At 39.1% G+C, this 14424-nt stretch overlaps 1 protein-coding gene across 2 annotated transcripts in view; it reads right to left on the bottom strand.

Moving 5' to 3' along the window:
- LOC147698063 (lysozyme g-like) overlaps positions 1 to 14424 on the bottom strand; it is a 171939-nt gene that overhangs the window by 63631 nt on the left and 93884 nt on the right. For both annotated transcript variants that reach the window (XM_086934732.1, XM_086934731.1), the window contains 2 exons: positions 13134 to 13330; positions 4240 to 4378 (listed from right to left, as the gene is read on the bottom strand). In XM_086934732.1, coding sequence (XP_086790858.1) covers positions 4240 to 4378; positions 13134 to 13330 — 336 coding nt within the window. The remainder of the gene's footprint in view (positions 1 to 4239; positions 4379 to 13133; positions 13331 to 14424) is intronic.

Here is a 14424-nt window from a genome sequence, read left to right as displayed (position 1 = left end):
AAATAAGAAATGTAAGTTGCACAGGCAAATAAACACTAATATAATGTGTTCAATTCAATTTTCACCTCAGAAAGAACGGCCCCCTCCAACCCCCAAGCCCCGCTCGCATTTTCCTTTGTGTACACAGTACATTAACAGGCGTGCTGTGCTCAATTACGCTGGTACTTGACCCCCCACAGCAAGACCCATCCTCCTTCATCAGCTGGTGAGGAGTGTGCACAATAAGTTTGCTTCTCAGAGGAGCGCCCAGTGCGAGGCTCTGTCTGGGACAACTGCCTCGAGCTGATGCCATTCGACAATCCTTGCGTGCAGACAATAAGGCTGGGGAATGCGCGACCCCCTTCCGATGACTCCACGGCCCCCCTGGGGGTCGCGCCCCACAGATTGAAGACCGCTGCTATAAGGCATTATTTGCTTGGATGAAAAAAAATATGACAAAATATTGACTCCATAATATAGAAATCTGAGTAATTATAGATTTTCTATACCTAATTCCACATATATGTACCTTGATGAAACATATATCTTCAAGCTACGTAGAGGTGCAGTTAGGAATAGCAAATCTATACTTCCTCTTTATGCAATGATCAATATTTTGTCCACAATATTCTTGTACCACGATACACACAGTCTCGATATTCAGAAGCAGGATCCTGCTTGGGTATTATGGTTAGTAAACAAGGCCATACATTGAGCAATTCCCCTGACACAAAGTATTTAGGTTTGTAAAATTGCTAGTAACTTCCATCTGATCTGATTTAACAAAATCCCCTGTACACTGGATTTTAGTCAAGTGGTTTAATTATTTAGATTCAATTTATCATTGGATCTAGGTAACACATAGGGGCCCATTAGGATGTCGGGCGGATTACCACCCCCATGCGGGCGGTTGCGATCCGCCCGACATCCTTTGCCGCCCGCCACCCGCCATCCACCCATTTCCCCCACCAAATTACTATGGCGGGGCGACCGCGGCGGACGGAAAGACCGTCCGCCGCTTTTCCGCCCCGGTTACCTTGCGACCGGGGCGGAAAAGGTTTAATATGGTGCCGGTGTCTATCAGACACCGCCAGCCATATTAGTATGGGCATTTGTCATTGCCTTTCAGTGGCAGCATAAAGGCATGCGGAGACTCCCTGCAGGGGCCCGTTGCGGGCCCCCAGGGACTCCGGTGGTGCACATGGGGTATACCTATGGTACACCCCAGCATTTCAAAGAACAACATGGCAGGCACCGCGCGGTGCCTGTCACGTTGTGCTTTGAAATGCACAACATGTATCTTTACCAATGCGGCGGGCGGTTCTTCCAGCACCGCCCGCCACAATGGTAAAGATACAGGATGCGCCCCCCACTGTGGCGGGCGCATCCTAATACCCCCACGGGACCCCCGTCCGCCATCCTAATAGACCCCATAGTCTCACAAATTTCATGTTACACCAAGTATGAGGAAGAAATTGGTAGGGTGCCAATGACTGGTAAGTGCTGGGAACCCAGAGCGCGCACCATTATATGCTCCTTATGACTTCAAGAACCCTATTACATGCTCTTTAGTATTTCAAGGGCTCACTCATACAGAATCACTCTCCTTAATTAGCTACACTCGGAAGGGTCCGCTGTCTTTACCATCACAGTCTTCTATTAGTATCCACCCTCATTGCTACTGTGATGGTAAGTAATTTGAAGGCTGTGGCTTCTCATCAAGCACCTATGGGCACTAACATATGAATAATGTTTTTCCATACAGTGTTTTGTTGTCCACTTCTGCTGTTTCTAGGTGTATCAAATGGATCACTGACAAAATATAGAATACAGAAATATAGAATACCCAAAATATCGAAGATAAAATACAGAAAGCAAAAATATGGACGTCCTATCTATAAACAGGTAAGTACAAAAATATCGAGTTAAAAATATAGAGAAAAAAATAGTCAAAATATCAATTTTTTTTAAATGTCTTAAAAGTAATTTAAAATTAATGAAGTAATAACTATAATTAACTAAAACATACATAAAAATACTTAAATACCTTTAAAATTATTAAATAATTGATTTAAGTTAAAAAAATAAACATACAATTTGATTTTTGAACACATATATATATATTAACATAATATTAATTAAAAATATACAATATTTTTACCGTAGGATAGCAGCAGGGTAAAATTTACTATTACCACTCCAGCGACTGCAACAGTAGGGAAAGCGTTGGATAGCGTAAGGGTAAAAATTACTATTCCCACTCCAGTGAGTGCAACAGTAGGGAAAGCATTGGATAGCTTAGGGGTAAAAATTACTATTCCCACTCCAGAGAGTGCAACAGTAGAGAAAGCGTTGGATAGCATAGGGGTAAAAAGTACTATTTCCACTCCAGAGGGTGCAACAGTAGAGAAAGCGTTGGATTCTGTAGGGGTAAAAATTACTATTCCCACTCCAGAGAGTGCAACAGTAGGGAAAGCATTGGATAGCGTAGGGGTAAAAATTACTATTGCCACTCCAGAGAGTGCAACAGTAGGGAAAGCGTTGGGTAGCGTGGGGGTAAAAATTACTATTCCCACTCCAGTGAGTGCAACAGTAGGGAAAGCATTGGATAGCGTAGGGGTAAACATTACTATTCCCACTCCAGAGAGTGCAACAGTAGGGAAAGTGTTGGATAGCGTAGGGATAAAAATGACTATTCCCACTCTGCTGAGTTTAACAGTAGGGAAAGTAAAGATTTAATATATTAATAAAAATAAATTAAATATCAATACCAATAAAAAATGTATTAAAATAAATTACCAATTTAAAATTATGTAATAATGAATCAATTAAAAATACAAATACATAGTAGTTATTAAAAATATTTTCCTATTAATACAAATTAATTAACAATTAACAATTAATTAACAATAAATTAAAAATAAATACCAATAAATAAATAAAAATGATTTATTTAATTACAATTAAATTACTTCCCACCCTATTTCCCTATAAACACACAACCCGCTACGGAAAATAAATTAATAACATTAACATAATTATCAATTAATGAATTAATAAAAATTAATTACCAATTAAAAATTAATTAATTACAAATCAAAAATTAATTAACAATGAATTCAAAATAACTACCAATAAATAAATTAACATATTTAATTAATTACAATTAAATTACTTCCCACCCTATTCCCCTATAAACTCACAACCCACTATGGAAAATAAATTAATACAATTAACATAATTATCAATTAATCAATTAATAAAAATGTATTGCCAATAAACACGAATTACAAATTACAAATTAATTAATTAATAATTAATTAACAAGTAATTCAAAATAAATACCAATAAATAAACTAACATATTTAATTAATTACAAATAAATTACTTCCCTCCCTGTTCCCCTATAAAAACCCATAACCCGCTTCAGAATTAAATTACGCAAAAATTAAATAACATTACAGAAAAAAACACTTTAAAAATTCGATATTATTTAGAATTCGATATATTTTAATACATATATTATATACTTTGATATTTTAACTTTCTATATTTTAGAAAACGATATTACATTACGTACCTTCAATTCGATATTTTTCACCACTATATTCTGTCCATTCGATATTTTGTCCATTCTATATTTTGACTTTGATATTAGTGCTATTCTATATTTTGGAATCAATATTATGTCTCTATACCGTATCAAATAGCATTAACACTACCAAATTCACTGATAATCAATTTACCAGCCTCAAAAGGATTGAAGGCTGAGTTTGGAGCCGGACTGACCGTAACGGGAATCAGGTGGTTTCTCAGGAGGCTGGAAGGGAGGGGGGGGGGCGGTTTGTAGCAGGAGGGGGCAGTATTTTGTTTCTGGGGTCAGTTTTACAGCGGTGCTGCAGTATTGTCAGCCAGTAACAAAAGCAGCAATGCTTCACACTTGCACCTCCACTGTCGACCCCCCCCCCCCCCTTCATTCTCCCAAGGCCTGGTCCTTCAAAATTGCAAGGGCTGCTTTGGGTTGCCAGTCCAGCCTTGGCTGAGTTGGCCTTGACCAGATAAGAATATGTGATTTATAAATCGTAGTAGATATCACTAGTAGTGTTAGCTTATTGGCACATTTTATAGCGAATTTAAAGAGCAGCAGTACAGGTGCAGCATCACCTTCAAAAGGTGCCTTCCACCCTGCACTGTGCAAGAGAGCTGTAAAATGCCCACATGTAATGAAATGTCCACTAGTGGTTTGAACATTACACATACCTTTGAGTTGTTGATCTATGGTCCAACCAGGGAACTTCCTCTTGATTTCACCGATCATATAAATCAGAATATCAGTCGCTTGAATAAGATGTTCCTCACTGTCCCAGGCTCCAACAACATTGTGCCATCTCACATCAACCTAGGATATCAGACACAAACATGAATGCTTCTGAAGAAGAATAGAATGTATGCAGCAGAAAATATTAAGTGTGCTGTTTATGTACAAAGATCTTCCCTAGCAAACTCTGCCAGATCTAGGGGCACTACATACGGTCTGGTTTCATGCTTTGTATCTCAATACTCTGTGATATTCAAAGTTTGGCTCAACATTAGCAAGGTGCTCAGTTGAATAAGAGTCAGAATCAAAAACTGAAGTCTGCTAAATATAACACATGTTCATTCATTCCTTCTCTGTATTCATATCAATTCAAATGTTGTGATTAGAATCACATTTTAATGATAAATGTGGGTAGCTTGCCAGAGGTGTGGGACTTAAGAACTGCAATGCTTAAACACAAGCTTTAATCAGTGTTAAATGAAAAAGGAATATGAAAAAATGCTAAAACAGCCCCTACATGTTAGGATTGTTTGTAAAAATTGTGAAATCATGGGAATACATATTATAAACATTGTTTTTTGACACATTATTTTATTGACATTGTCTACATAACTCAGAAGGGACACTGTACAAATATGAGAGCAAAAGGCATTATTTGACTCACAGAAAGGAAAAATAGTCATATTGAATTGTACTGTAATTCCATTGATATAGCACTTACTACCCCACAAAAGGCATTGATGCAGTTTTAATGTGTAACATGCTGTTCCAGGAACACAGGGTTAGTAGTGAATGCAAAGTTATTTGTATTGTTATTGGTTGGAGTTAATAGGTTTTAGTCTTGTGTTTTCCACGTGTGTTCTTTCCTGCATCAAATCTACAGTTTGAGAAACTGAGATTAGTTGAATTTGGATTGGAGAAAGTTAGGATTGGCTAAATTTACAATTGAAAAAGTTAAAGAAGAAAGGAATTTAAGAATTATGTGAAGGGAGTTAACAGACATTGCTAGTAGAAAATGCGTGCTTTAGTGCCAATGAGTTGAGAAATGTGAAGGTGGATTTGAAGGGAATTATGTGATTGCTATGTTTAGTGCAAGAAAGGCCACATTGGTAAAATACAGGGTATTTAGGAGATGATGAGTAATAAGATAAGGGAAAGCGATAAATGTAGATCAAGCCAAAATGGCAGAAGATGTGTTGGGAGAAGTCAAAGGTGAAAAGGAAATTTTAGAGGGAAGTCAATATCAGTGGTGTGCAGGGTTGGACCATTTTTCCTGGTATAGTGACATCTGTTCCATTCTTCAAAATAGTTCTTCAATGTTCTTCAAATTTGAAGAACATAACAAATAGCACTATATGGGTAAGGCATTTGTGCCGCTATAGAGTTGGGACTGCAAAAGTAGTGTAGGGGCACTGTAGATCAACAGAGCTGCAGTTATTTGATCAGGCTCTCCTCTATGTGGTAAGTCTTACTTATGTTCCCTGGTAGACATGTTGGGAATAGCAAGTTCTTGTCTTTGTTGTGAGTTCCAGGTGATTTTAAATGGCTTTTGTCTTTGCTAGGAGGTAGTTCCATAATTTTGGCACACGGTAATGAGTGAGTAGTGCCATCAAAGGTTTTAGAATGCCGGACCTTCAACCTGGAACGTGAGTGTACTCTTTTTGGGAACTTAGGAAATTGTTCAGGTGATGTGTTGGTAAACAGAGTGCTGGTATTTGTGGTATTTCGCGTTTTTGTAGATAAATCATACAAATGTTCTCGGATGATCATATAGTGAAACAATTGCTCTTGACAAGCTTTCGGAATTTCAGGTGTTTTTCTGTTGCTCTTAGAATTGCCAGGATTGAATTCAAGAATTTGGCAGCCTGTAGGGAGAAAGTAATGTCACTGACATTTTTTTCTGGTATGCTGGAATTATTAGATACTAAGTTGGCCTCAAACATGCCTTCCCCCAGTTGGAAATATATATTTTTCTGAGAAATTCAGAGCGTTTACCCTTTATCACACCGCACAATAGCTTGAGTGATGCACAATAGTTTTAACAAGGATCTTCTTGTGACCAGTAATCAGTGGAGATCCCTCAGAACAGGAGATCTGTAAGCTCCTATCTTTACAGTTAGAAGACGTCTTGCTCCTGAGTTTTGAATTCTCTTGGGAGTGAGAGAGAGAGCACTGAAGAGAAGGGGATGGGAGAGTAAAAAGAGCACAGGGGAGAGACAGAAAAACAGAGAGAGCAAGCATGGAAAAATATGCTACTGGGTGGAAAGCTACAAGTAAAATAAAAGAAGCAATGGCAAAGCCAATCGGTCAGGCCTTTCTCCACGATGAAGGTACTGCGAAGGTCTAATAGATGCCCTTTTGTTTGAGATGCAACTGAAAAGTTTTTTACAAAGCTGCAGTACTGAAGGTTGTTACTAGTTGTCCCTGTTGAGTCAAATGCAACTGCTGGTGAAGTCTTCCTCAAAACTGCAGAACCAAAAGGTGTTACTTGATTTCACGCTTGACTCAGATACAACTGCTTGAAAAGGCCTTCTCTGAACTGCGCTACCTCAAGCTGTTGCTAGATAGTCCTCTTGTTTCATGTGCAAATACTTGAAAAGTCTTTCACGAGGCTTCAGTTCTGGAACGCATTAGTAGATGCTCCTCAAGAGTAAGATGCAACTACCTCAAAGTTCATTCTCAGTAAAATACAACTGCTTGACATATATTTCACTAAGCTGCAGTACAAAAGTTTTACTAGAAGTCCCTCTACAGTCAAATGCAACGGCCTGAAAAGTCTTTTACAGGGCCACAGTACTTCAAATCCTTACTAGATGCCCCCTCTAGAGTAAGAAGCAACTGCCTGAAAAGTCTTTCAAAACGCTGTAGTACTGCAAGGCGCCTCATATATAAAAAAAAAAGAAAAAGGAAAATCTTTGATTGCCTCCATAACAAAAGAAAAATCATTAACAGCACAAAAGGAAAATCACAATGATGCCAGCCAGATCCCAATACTTAAGAAAGGCACTGGAAAAAAAAACTACAGTGCTGGCTAGCTAACTATAGTGTGTATATATATTGAACGGATATAATTACTACACATTACAGGCCAGTTAGGCACTCAAACTGAGTGTAAAAAGAGACTCCTGGATGGAACAGCGAGCCAGAGGTCTAGGGGCACATCACATGCATCAAGGACTTCTCATTATAACTGTGCCCTACACGGATCAGGTACCTTGAGGGAAAACATTGCCTATCATTATAATCTGAGATCTACCTCTAGTGTGCACAAATGGTGATGCACTGGTTCAACACTAACATATTTTGTTGTAGGAGAGATGTAAGAATGTTAACGCCTTAACTGCGGCCGTTATTTCGGCGCAGTGCGGGCGTTCTAAAAGGTGGACGGGCCGCGGCAGCTGTTGGCCGACGGCAGCACTAGCGAAGTAGTGCTTCCGTCGACCGACGGCAGCACGCAACGGGTTAAAGGGAACCCCTCTGGATTGTCAGAGAAAAACAACAAAGCTCAGTCGTAAAGCATTATTATACAAGATCTCCCGCCTAGCACAGCTAATGTGTAATAATAGTGTGCAAGCAATAATTAAAAATAGGTTGATGCATGTATGACTTAATCACTATGACTGCACCTTTCAATGCATATAAACAGGTGGGGCAGATTTATCAGAACTAAAATTGCATTTAGACTCTATAAGCACTCCCTTTTGCTAGTTATTTAATGGTGACTCAGGAGTCGGAGACAGCCCAATATGTTTTGATGTAAAATAATTTGAGAGCCCTGCCTTTAACAATTAGTTGTCCCATATCAATAGACAGAGCAGTCAAGCCAACATTCATATAAACAATTTAAAGCCAAACTGACTGATATACACCTGTCACGGTGGCCCTCTCAAACTAAAAACAATTCCCTAACAAGCGTAAAATGTGGAAATCACAGAGAAAGAGTTGTTGTCCCATCTCTTTATCGAACGCCACATTGCAACGAATTAACCATTCACAACTTAACTTCCTCTCTATATTACTCATTGACTTTATGTTTGTCTTTGGCCATGTACAACTTCACTGCCTTTTGGCTGGGTTTGAGCTAAAGATATACCATATGCATACATACATAGAGAGAATTATCGACACTACCTTTAATATTTGTATTTTTTCGTTAGTCCTAAAGACCAGGAGACTGCTTAGGAGCATAACGCTAAATCCACAGCACAATTAATTAGGATTGTCAGTGGTGTCCTTGCCACCTCTTCAGCAGACACACGGACACAGGCACTCTGGATATCAGCACAGGGATCTGGTACACCTGTGGTAGCGGAACTTTACACAGGTGGGCCAGTATGCTACACCTCCTGTGACCCAGATAAAAAGGTCTGGTCACACTGGGATCATGACACCAACATGATATACACTTGAAATCGTTAAAGGTACAGTAGTCCTCCGTCATTAAGCAGGAAATGATTGGTGCGCTGCCGCAGGTCCAGGATCAAACTCATATCAAGGGGCAGACCTAGGCCTTCACTCAGACACTAGATTAGTGTGAAGCGGGGGGCAAAAAAACAACACACAGGATACCAGAAACTTGCAGCTGGGTCCTCATGGCAGTGAGCACAAATGTTTAGCATGCACTGGACATTCCCATCCCAGCATTGGTTCTCAATAACAACTTAGAATTGTCAAACTAGCACAGTTTCAGGTCTGGTATTCGACTAAGTTATTAAGGTTTAGCAAACCATTTTGGATAGTTGTGGCCAAAGTATAATAATAGACTGTAAATTACACCATAGTAATTAAGTTATGCACTTTTTGCAGGCCCTAGCCCCTTAAGTGCTGCTGACGGCCAATGGTCGTCAGCAGCGCTACCTCCCCAGTGCTGCGCACGACCATTGAACGTCCATTCAGCACTAGTTCTAATGGACAGCGCAGCACTGGGGAGAAATGTTTACAAGCAGCTAAGGTGTTAATGTTTATGACATCTCTATAGAATGGTTATTAGATTTTACGCATACTATGTATTTCTACAGAGCATACTTGCATATACAGATCGTGCATAGATCCAAAGTCTGAGAAAGGCAAAAACACAATAAAAAATCTATTTACTTGCTACCAAGCTGTGAGGTTGCAGAGCAGTAGGGTTCTCTGTTTCTCTCGATGGCTGTTGGGTGGGGCAACCACATTTGATTTTGAGGCTGCTCCTGATTTGACTATAAACCGTACCCAGCCAGGACATGACAGGGACCAATGAAATTAGATTGTCTGTGAAGTGAAACATAAGCAGCATATTGAGGTGGAGTAGAACCTGCCACTGCTCCTTACATCAAAACAATATGTGTGGAAACTGCTGCATGTCCCAATGTCAGCACACTCGTGGGACACAAGCGGGATAATTTCTAGGGGCGGCCTGGAATCTGGTTCTAGCTCAAGAACAGCTGCTAGACCCAGAATCCATCTGGAGCCCACTCTATTCCAGCTATTCCAGCACTAGACTTGAGGACATTTTCATTATGCAATCAAATATAGTTACTATTAAGGTAAGGGCAATCTTTTCTTCATAATATATCCTGCTTTGATAATGAATTGGATGTGTGTTCCTCTTTTTGTGTGAAAATGCTTTGCAGAGAAATCTACAAATCTTTTATATGTGGTCCATATGATGTATCATGGTCAATTTATTACTATTCTAATGTTGAACTTGTTATTTTGCAGAATACCATTGTATACACAACTTCCTTTAACTATGAAGCAGATCATGGTTTGGTTTGATTTTGTGTGATTGCAACCGCAATTCACTCAAATTTAGAAAACAAGGTATCATCATTTTAGATTAACTATGTGAGAGCCTGGTAGCTTCAGTATTCTTTTGATTACTTCACATCAAAAGCTCTTGCTCAGGCAATTCCACTCAGAAAACATGGCAGCTCTGCAAAGATAGAACTGAAATCGGTTCCAACCTGCCCACCTAATTTCGAAATTATATTCAAAGATTTTTAAGGTCATTCTTTTTTAACTGTTGTGTGCTGTTGTGGGCTTAAGGGCCTGCCTGTGGTTCTTTAAGACAGGACACTAACCTAATTTTTCAACCAGCCGACAGGGGCGGTGCAATTGTAGTATTGGACAAACCTTTTTATGATCAGAAAGTGGATGACCATGTTCATAATACAGACACATACATTCAGCTACCAGCAGATCCAACCACAGAATTCATGTCTATATTGTCGTGGATTTTAGTACATGCAGAAGAGATGGGTTGAATTACAGAAACCACCAAATGCTTCCTTCAAACTATCACTCCGCAAATATCCCAATGTATATGTTGCCAAAGATGCATAAGGATTCAGTGAACCCTTCATTTCGCCCGTTTGTGGCCGGATGCGGTTCCATTCATGAAGCCATTGGATGATACATAGATTTCCATTTACAACCATTGGTTCAATCGTTGAAAACGTATGTAAAAGACACTACAGACAGCTTAAATAAACTTGAACTTATTCGGCATAGCTTTAAGGATGACATACAACTAAGCACCATTGACTTGGTGGCATTATACACCTCGATCCCCCATGGGGAAGGTTTGGAAGCTGTGGAAAGTAGAGTACTGAATAGTCATCGAGATGATCTAAATGGAGTCTTTCTACTTGAATTGCTGCAATTTTCCCTTTACCTCAGCTATTTTTCGTGGAACGGGAAATACTTCTTACAAACAACTGGAACATCTATGGGCTTTCCAGGAGTGCCTTCGTATGCCAATACTTACATGGTACATTTTGAAGACAAGCACATTCTAAACAACGGACAATGGCAAGAACACCTAATTGCGTATATGAGATTCATAGATGATATCTTAGTAATTTGGAAAGGGAACCAAGTGACACTAAAAGAGAACATCCACCAACTCAATCATTGCAATCCACATATTCAATTTACATACAACATTCATCCCAACAAGATCCACTTCTTGGACATTGAAATACAGAAAACTGACAAGGGTTTACAAAAATTGGTATACAGAAAACCTACCGATAGAAGCAATGCACTTCATTTTTCTAGCTCCCACCTAATGTCTTTAAAAAAACATTTGCCCATTTCACAGTTTATACGCATTAAAAAAGGATGACATCCAGTCCTTTACAAACTGTAATCCTAATTCAAGAACAATTAGAGAGGTATAATAAATGTGGTTATCCATCAGAAACCCTTGAATCAGCCAAAACACTGGTCGCTTATATGAAATATGAAGACCTACTTCAAAATGTTCCTAAAATTCAACAAAAATGAGAGGTGTTTGTCTTAAATCACTCGCAGCAAGCAATACAATTCAAAAAGGTCATCATGAAGAGATGGGAGATTCTGGAACAGGAAAGTGATTTCACTACGGTTTTTTTGATAAACCTCTTTTAGCTCATACCCGGTCAGAGAATTTAAAAAAAAACCTTAAATCAAAAATTTAGTCAACAACAGAAAACATATAGGCATGCGGAATTGTTGGAATTGTGGACAATGTGGAAACGTTATTACGGGAGATTCTTTTCATCACCTCCATACAGGCAAAAAGATGTTTTTAAAACACACCTCAGATTGTAACACAGAGGGAGTGATTTACACCATTCAATGCCCATGAGGATTAACTTATGTTGGCAGAACAGCCCGCAAAATAAAAATAAGAATCATAGAGCATAAGAGTATGATATGTACTCAAAAAATTGCAATTCATGTTTAGCAGCCCACTGGATTGACACACCATCCCTCAATTACGATTCACAATTTTAGAGAAGATTGTGGCACGTGCTGCTTTAGAAACCCACACTTTACTAGCCCAACGAGAAACCTTTTGGATGAATTACTTAAGGACCATTATACCTAAAGGTCTCAATGATCGTTATGAATTGCAATGTTTCCTGTAATGCACTTGTGTTTTATTTCTATTTTACCCCAGTATTCTTGTGTGTAAATCTGTGTTTACATCCACTGTCACAAATACACTTTTTACTCCATTGTCGTTCACTTAATATCTTACACTTTCTACACTTTCTACATACGTTCCGTTTTGAGGCAGGAGGCTCACTTCGGGTTTCCAATCAACACACCGCACTTTTGAAGGTAATGAAGTGTCTCTGGGACTGAATTACCTTAAGTAGATAAGTGATGCATTCACAACTATTCACTCTTAACTTCTTTAGTAATGATAGAGTGAGAAGCAGGGTATGCGCCGCAATGAACCACACTTTGGCTTTATTGGTTAAATCTCCCATTTTTTGCACAAGGCCATTTCTAATTTACCTAAGGACACAATATATTTTCATTTTATATTTTATAATTTTTCCGGAGTCACCGTATATGTGAATTGCATGGTAATCATGGTCACACTCTGTCACAGTGGAGGCACATACAGATATCTTTAGTCAGTTTGACGTCTTTGTATAATACATGAAAAGTGATGCAATGTTGTTTTTTTTTGTACTGTTCTAGCAAGAGGCCACAGATTACATTGGAATGCTTTAAACTATTTCCCCCTGATGAAGGGTTTCACAACCCGAAATGCATTGAGTTTGCTCCGATTGAATGACACATGCAAGGTCTTGAGCATTTGTTTCAAATACTTGAAAAGCAAATATTCTGTTTGTACATAATTTGTTTGAATAAAGACATCAAATGAAAGAATCTTTTTTGAATCACTATGTATACTTTGTTGAATTGTTGATGTAATAGATTGGCAGACATTCATACTTTAAAAAGAAATCCCTAGGGATTTTACTCAGTGCGCTGTGTGTCAAAACGGAGGTTTCCGCTTTCCTTTTCAGCTCTGCAAAGATACCATTTGAGAGTCCAGTGATCACAGCAGTACCTGCATTAAGCCCCAGGCATTTCCATTGTCACCCCATCCATTGACAAGCCCTGTGCCAGCACGTGTCTCACGAGATATTATGCCGGCAATCAAGGCTGGATCCACACATAGCCGTCGGCCAACATTGAGGATTTTGGTTTTATATCGTTCCATGTGCACCAAGTCAGTTTTCGCCATTGTTTGCGAAGCCTGAACTCCTGCAGAATAAGGAAAGGCAAACTTTATAATTCAACTTGAATACATTTGTGTACATTTTATATCACATGTTCAACTCCATTCAGTGACAATGAAAACTGATCTTCCATTTCTTGCATGAGGTTACAATTTCTGAACTCATCACATCAAGAACAGATGATCAACTGACCTAGGAGAGAAGGTGGAAGCACAAGGCTTTAGGCAACTAGTGCCTAGGAAATACCACTCTTCCAGTCAAAATGCAAGAGTGTTCCTCATTAGTGACGATATTGAATAACCTAGTAATTCAGTGAATTTTGCATTAGTATTTACCTTATCTTCTCTTGGCATATTTTAGAAGCACGAATTGATCAATAGAGATGCCTATATTGCCATAGTTTAGAATCTGAGACAGGAGCAGACCACCTTCAGTGAAAATGCATAGGTAGACCCATCCATACACCCACACATGCACGTGCACACAATAGCAAATCAGCAAGTTATGAACATATACTGCATCCTTAACAAAGACACTCAGCTCCTCATAACAAGTGGCTCGTAAAATTACTTGGATTTTCCCCACCCTCCACGCTACCGATTCTGGGGATACTGATATCCCTTAGGGGGCAAAAATGCAGAGCATTACAAGTGGAACCCTTCTGGTTCCCTTAGAATTGAGAAATTACCGGGGAATCTCTAATTCTTGCTCAGATTCCTTTAGCAATTCCCCACTTTCCCCTTGATTTTCACACAGAAATGTTGGTTAGCTCTAACAGCCGAAATCTCTGTGTGAAAAACCATAGATCTCATAATTCTGGTGGGGCCTGTAACTGTGCAAACGTGGAATTAGGAGGCCATTCGTAATGAGAGCCAAACTAATAATTTATACTTCTGAGCTCCATTGAGGCAGTGGTGCCGGGAACAATTTTAGAGCATGGGTGCTGCCATGAATATTACATCACTGAACACATAGGGACTGTGAAAAGTGTAGCAAATCAGCCTCTCCCATTCTGCAATAAGTCAGTAAGGGTGTGGTATGTAGTTTGTGGTGAATTTTTTTAGCACTCTGTCACAAATATATTACTAAAGCATGGTATGACAGCTCCAGTAGTGGCCG

This window comes from Lissotriton vulgaris, chromosome 8 (assembly GCF_964263255.1).
Source record: "Lissotriton vulgaris chromosome 8, aLisVul1.2, whole genome shotgun sequence".
Classification (NCBI taxonomy): Eukaryota; Metazoa; Chordata; class Amphibia; order Caudata; family Salamandridae; genus Lissotriton; species Lissotriton vulgaris.
The sequence above is the reverse complement of the archived record's forward strand: the minus strand, read 5'-3'. Positions and strand labels throughout refer to the sequence as shown.